Genomic DNA, 5,037 nt, shown 5'->3' on the forward strand with positions numbered 1-5,037 from the left:
CCTACGTGAAATCTGTAGCCTCTGTATTAGTCTATTTCTGTTGCTTATAACAGAAATACCTTGGAACTGGGTAATTTCTAAGAAAACAAAATTTATTGCTTATAGTTTTGGAGGCTGGGAAGTCCAAAGTGCAGGGAATACATTTGATGAGGATCTTGGTGGTGGTGACAGTGACCCACCTGTCAGAAAATGGCAGAGCAGAGAGAGAGAACCTCTCATGTGCTCTCCTTTTAAAGGCCTCAGAACCACACCCTTGACCACCATTATTAACTCATTCACTACTGCACAGTCCTACAATCTAATCACCTTTTCAAGGCCCCACCTTTCAATTACCATAATAGGATTTCCCACGCTCTTTACACTGTCACAGTGGAGACTAAGTTTTGGGAGGATGTCAATCCACAGCAGCCTTCCTTTCTCTCCCACGCTCAGATCTCATTCCCTTCCCAGCTGTTCTCATCTCCAAGCTCAGTCTACAGGTGTAGTGTATTTCTCACTCCACCCTGAGAGGAGGTGACTGGCACCTCTTCCCCCAGTTTAAGGTACCAGAAAAGTTCAATCCCCGGGCTAAGTTTTGGGAGGATGTCAATCCACAGCAGCCTTCCTTTCTCTCCCACGCTCAGGTCTCATTCCCTTCCCAGCTGTTCTCATCTCCAAGCTCAGTCTACAGGTGTAGTGTATTTCTCACTCCATCCTGAGAGGAGGTGACTGGCACCTCTTCCCCCAGTTTAAGGTACCAGAAAAGTTCAATCCCCCACATGCTGGACAGTCCTGCTTTTCCATTATCTGGGAGCATATTTTGTCATGGCTGTTCAGTTTCTTTGCTGATCATTTGCTTTGTTTCCTGTACCCCTTGCTTCTCCCTTTAGACCTGTGATAGTTTATTGCAATCATTTTTAGAAGAGGCTGCACTAGAGGTTGACATTTTGGAGAAGGGCTTTGTGGAGGAGGTTGTTCGAATGTCTCTGTTGTCTCAGGGAGACAGGAAATGAAAGAGTGGGAGATGAGGAGGAATAGAGAAGGAAACAAATTTTCCCAGCAAGAAAGTTCCAAAATACAGTCATTCTTTCTACCAGCTGCCCTAGGATGGGGCCACCAGGCACATGGTCCTTTTAAATGTGAAAGAATTTTTTTGGCTAAAAATGACAAGGCCATAGACATGTGAATAACAAAAGTAAACACCAAGGAAGTTAGAACTTCCTAAAAAAAATTATTTAAATGCTTATTTTCAATTATTCCCAGTCTTATCCCATTAAAATGAGCATAGGCCTACCTTTCTCACAGATCCCTCCCAAGAGGGAAGGATTAGGTCCCATGCTGCCCTCTATAATTTTTTGGTTCCTGGGTGGGCAGGGAGCCCTGAGCCACCTTCCCACTTATGTGGTGAGGCACCTTGACTGCCCTCCCACCCCCAGCCGCCTGCTTATCTGAGTTCCATAAACGTTCCAGAGGCCTAAAGAGCATTTCCAGGAAAACAAATGTTTTGTAGGACCTCACAGAAGACAGTTTCCAGGGTCCATGAGGCGGAGGGTGGGGGTCTTTTTGAACCACTGCCCAGAGTAAACCTGTTCAACTAGTAAGTAGGTTTCAAGGCTGATCTAATGAGTCTCCGAGCCTGGAGTTGCCCCACTCTGTAGCCACCAGAATTCCTGGTAAAGTGGAGCATGTGGCTGGCTGCCACCCCCTCCCCCCACTCGGGTCTTTTTGGATGGTGGAGTTGGGACCACGGTTGGTGACCTGTGTTCTCAGTGGCTTCTGTCTCCCCTCAAGACTTCAGGAAAGGCAAAAGCAACTATAAAATTGAACAACACCTGTGTAGGGGCTGCTTTATTACTCTAGAAATACTTTAATTTAATTGTCACATTTGAGGTAGGCTGGGCAGGAATTATCACCTTTACTCTAAATGTACAGAAACTCATGCTCAGTTTTGGCAACTGACTTGCTTTGGATCTATCAACCGGGCTTGGACTGCTTTGGCTGCTCCAGATCCAGGTTCTCTGCAGGACCCCTGCTGCATTACTTTATCAGGAATCAGGGCCACCATGAACGGCTGTGCAGGATTCACCTGCAGGGACAAGTCAGCGCTGAAGTCAGACTGTGCTGCCCATGCCAAACTGCATGGCTCCAGAGGAGGGGCATCTTTGCAAAGCCTGACCCAGCAGCCAAGCTCTGTGCACCTGGGACTGCCTCTGCCCATAGAGGGCATCTTGTTCTAATTTGTTCAAAGCCACTGCATGGACTAGTGGTGGCCTTGTGAATAAAATGTGGCTCCTGAGCCCTAGGAGGAGACACCTTTGCAAAATATAATCAGGGAATCTTGAGTTTACCTACAGTGACTGGCACATGAGTCCATAAGAGAAGCCTGGGAGATCTGACTTGAATTCTTTGTTCTCTTGGCCCTACCCAGGTGCGGGAGTTGGAAAATGAGTTAGATGCTGAGCAGAAGAGGGGAGCTGAAGCTCTGAAGGGGGCCCACAAATATGAACGCAAAGTCAAGGAGATGACTTACCAGGTAGAGGTCTCAAAAACCTCAGCAAATGCGGTGTCAACAAAACCCTGTCAGAAGCGGCTGTGGGTTTGCTAGCCCCTGCCACAGATGCTCTGTTTTCAGGCTGAGGAAGACCACAAGAACATCCTCCGGCTGCAGGACCTGGTAGATAAGCTGCAGGCCAAAGTGAGGGCTTACAAGAGGCAGGCCGAGGAGGCGGTGAGTACAGCAGGTCCTGGGAGCACCCACACCAGCCTGGGCATCCCTGCTACCCTTGAGTGTGAGCAGGTTCCTGGTTTTCAGAGTCTGCCAAGCCTCAGGCCTGAGCTTGCGTTTGCAGCCTAGAAACACAAGGATACCTGCCTTCTTCCCTCCGCTGGTCTGTGTTAAGCAAACCTTCCCCACCTCCACCACCTCTGTGCCCTCTTGCCTCCCTCCTGCATCCCCTTCATTCTGCTCACTTGATCCCAACCCACCCTGACCCACTCTACCCACCACAGAGCATCTTAGCCTGCCCTGCTGGCCTCACATCACCCTGACTCTCCCTAACCACCAGCCTACCCCACCAGCTGTCCCTGCCCCCTTAACCTGATCTGAGGACCTCAACATAATTCACATCATCCCTGCACACCCCATGCTCCCTAGTCCCCACCACCTCTACCCTTCCCCAGCCCTCCCGAACTCCAGCCCCTTCATTTCACCCTTGTTGATCTGCCCCTTGATCAAATAGATGTAATCAACAGACAAGAAATGGAAGGGGCTGAAACCAGTGTCCCCTAAAGTATCTTCTGGGGACACTAGGTCTGAGGGATGTTAATAGCAGAAAGCTGGAACCAGGGTTGGGAGGAGCTTTTTCTTTTATAAAAAAGAAATAGTTTGGGAAACTCTGGGTTAAACAAAGCTACATTGGTTCCTTTACTCCAAGGATTGCTCAGATTTTGCAGGTAATATGTAATTAACTCTGCAAAGTGGAAGAGGTGTTCTAGCATGCAGCATTTCCCACATTTAGTTGACTTTGGAGCATTCTTACTGCATGCAGAGCGTCTCACAGGGCTGGTGTTCTGAGCAGCAACATCTGGGAGACCCTGCCCTAGACAAATGACTGAACATATGGCTTCTCCCATTGCCCTTTTCCTTCCAGCCCAGGAGCCTGGTCGATTCCACCCTGACTTCCGGGAAGCAGATCTAAATGGGTTAAGTCAGGGGAGGGAATTGTGCAAGTGGGATTAGTACAGTCCCAGCAGGACTGGCCAGGCTGGAGGGTGCCCAGGAGGCCACCTTAGTCAGGGAACCCTTGGATAACCCTCAAATAGACTGATTCAATGGCCTGGCCCCAGACAGATGGTACTGGGCAGAAGCATAGGACCAGGGGGACATAGGCTGTAATACTTTCACGTGCCTTGGGAGAACTCTTAATGTGGGTCTCCTCCTTAGAGCTCTGCAGGAGAGGCAGCAGAGAGGTAGGTGTGGGGGAATGTGAGGTGGGCTTAGGAGGGGCAGCAGCACCAGCAAGGTGACCCCGCACGGTAGACACGGTCCTCCTGCTCCAGAGGACTCAGCCCACCGACCCTCTCTGCCATCAGGGAATCCAGGGCCCACACACTCCTGGTTCCCCAACTCCCCAGAGTCCGGCTGGGCAGCTGCACAGCCTCATGCCCACTCCGTCTTCCGTCCAGGAGGAGCAGGCCAACATGCAGCTGTGCAGATGCCGGCGAGTCCAGCACGAGCTGGAGGAGGCCGAGGAGAGGGTGGACATCGCCGAGTCCCAAGTCAACAAGTTGAGGGCCAAGAGCCGAGATGTGGGGGGCCAGGTATGAGTGGACACCTCAGTGTGGCTTCTCCCCAAGAGCTCCTGAGACCCGGGGGGCCCATGGACCACCTAGGGAGAGCTCGGAAGAAGTCTGTGGTCCCCTTTTCCTTGCTGCTGGCCACGTGCTCACAGGTGCTAGTATTTTAGCAGACTCCTGTGATTCCAGGCTCCTGGGAGAATGAGCAGTGAGGCACAAGGGGACAGATGTTAGTGTCCCCTGTCTCTCCCTGTGGATGGAGATGCCACCCAAGAAGCCCCAGCTTTTCAGGGGATTTTTCCTGCCTCCAGTAACTTGATTGGTTTGTTTTTACAATGTGCAGAGGGAAACAATGCCATTCCTTAATATTCTCTGAAGTTCCAGATTTTCCAGTCGCTCCTCTTGAAGATGCTCAGCCTCCCATTTAGTTTGATCATTTCCTGTGTACAATTTTTTTTCTCCCACAGAAGATGGAAGAATGAGGCTCTCCTGATGCTCATTGCCATGGGACACTTCCAGGAGAGTAGAGGGGACATGTGTGAGAAATAAATCCTCATGAATACTCAGATTCTGGCTCTGCTGTGTTTATCATCACGGTCCATTCCTCTCCCGTGGGGTTGATTTTTAGATTAATAGAATAGATGCTTTACTATAAATATAAAGAAAGGAAGGAATGTGGAAGTGGAGGCTCCTTGTTTCCAATAGAAAAGGTGAAAATCCAACCCACTGCCAGCTAAATCACTGGCTTCCATAAATGTTTAA

General features: G+C 50.0%; 1 protein-coding gene across 1 annotated transcript in view; it reads left to right on the forward strand.

The window, feature by feature from the left end:
- MYH13 (myosin, heavy chain 13, skeletal muscle) overlaps positions 1-4,800 on the forward strand; it is a 53,941-nt gene extending 49,141 nt beyond the window's left edge. The window contains exons 36-40 of the mRNA XM_008572952.1: positions 2,029-2,089; positions 2,408-2,512; positions 2,612-2,707; positions 4,165-4,299; positions 4,743-4,800. Coding sequence (XP_008571174.1) covers positions 2,029-2,089; positions 2,408-2,512; positions 2,612-2,707; positions 4,165-4,299; positions 4,743-4,757 — 412 coding nt within the window. The 3' untranslated portion in view covers positions 4,758-4,800. The remainder of the gene's footprint in view (positions 1-2,028; positions 2,090-2,407; positions 2,513-2,611; positions 2,708-4,164; positions 4,300-4,742) is intronic.
- Positions 4,801-5,037: the final 237 nt, after the last annotated feature.

The sequence above is a fragment of the Galeopterus variegatus genome, unplaced genomic scaffold (genome assembly GCF_000696425.1).
Source record: "Galeopterus variegatus unplaced genomic scaffold, G_variegatus-3.0.2 Scaffold852, whole genome shotgun sequence".
In the NCBI taxonomy this organism is placed as follows: Eukaryota; Metazoa; Chordata; class Mammalia; order Dermoptera; family Cynocephalidae; genus Galeopterus; species Galeopterus variegatus.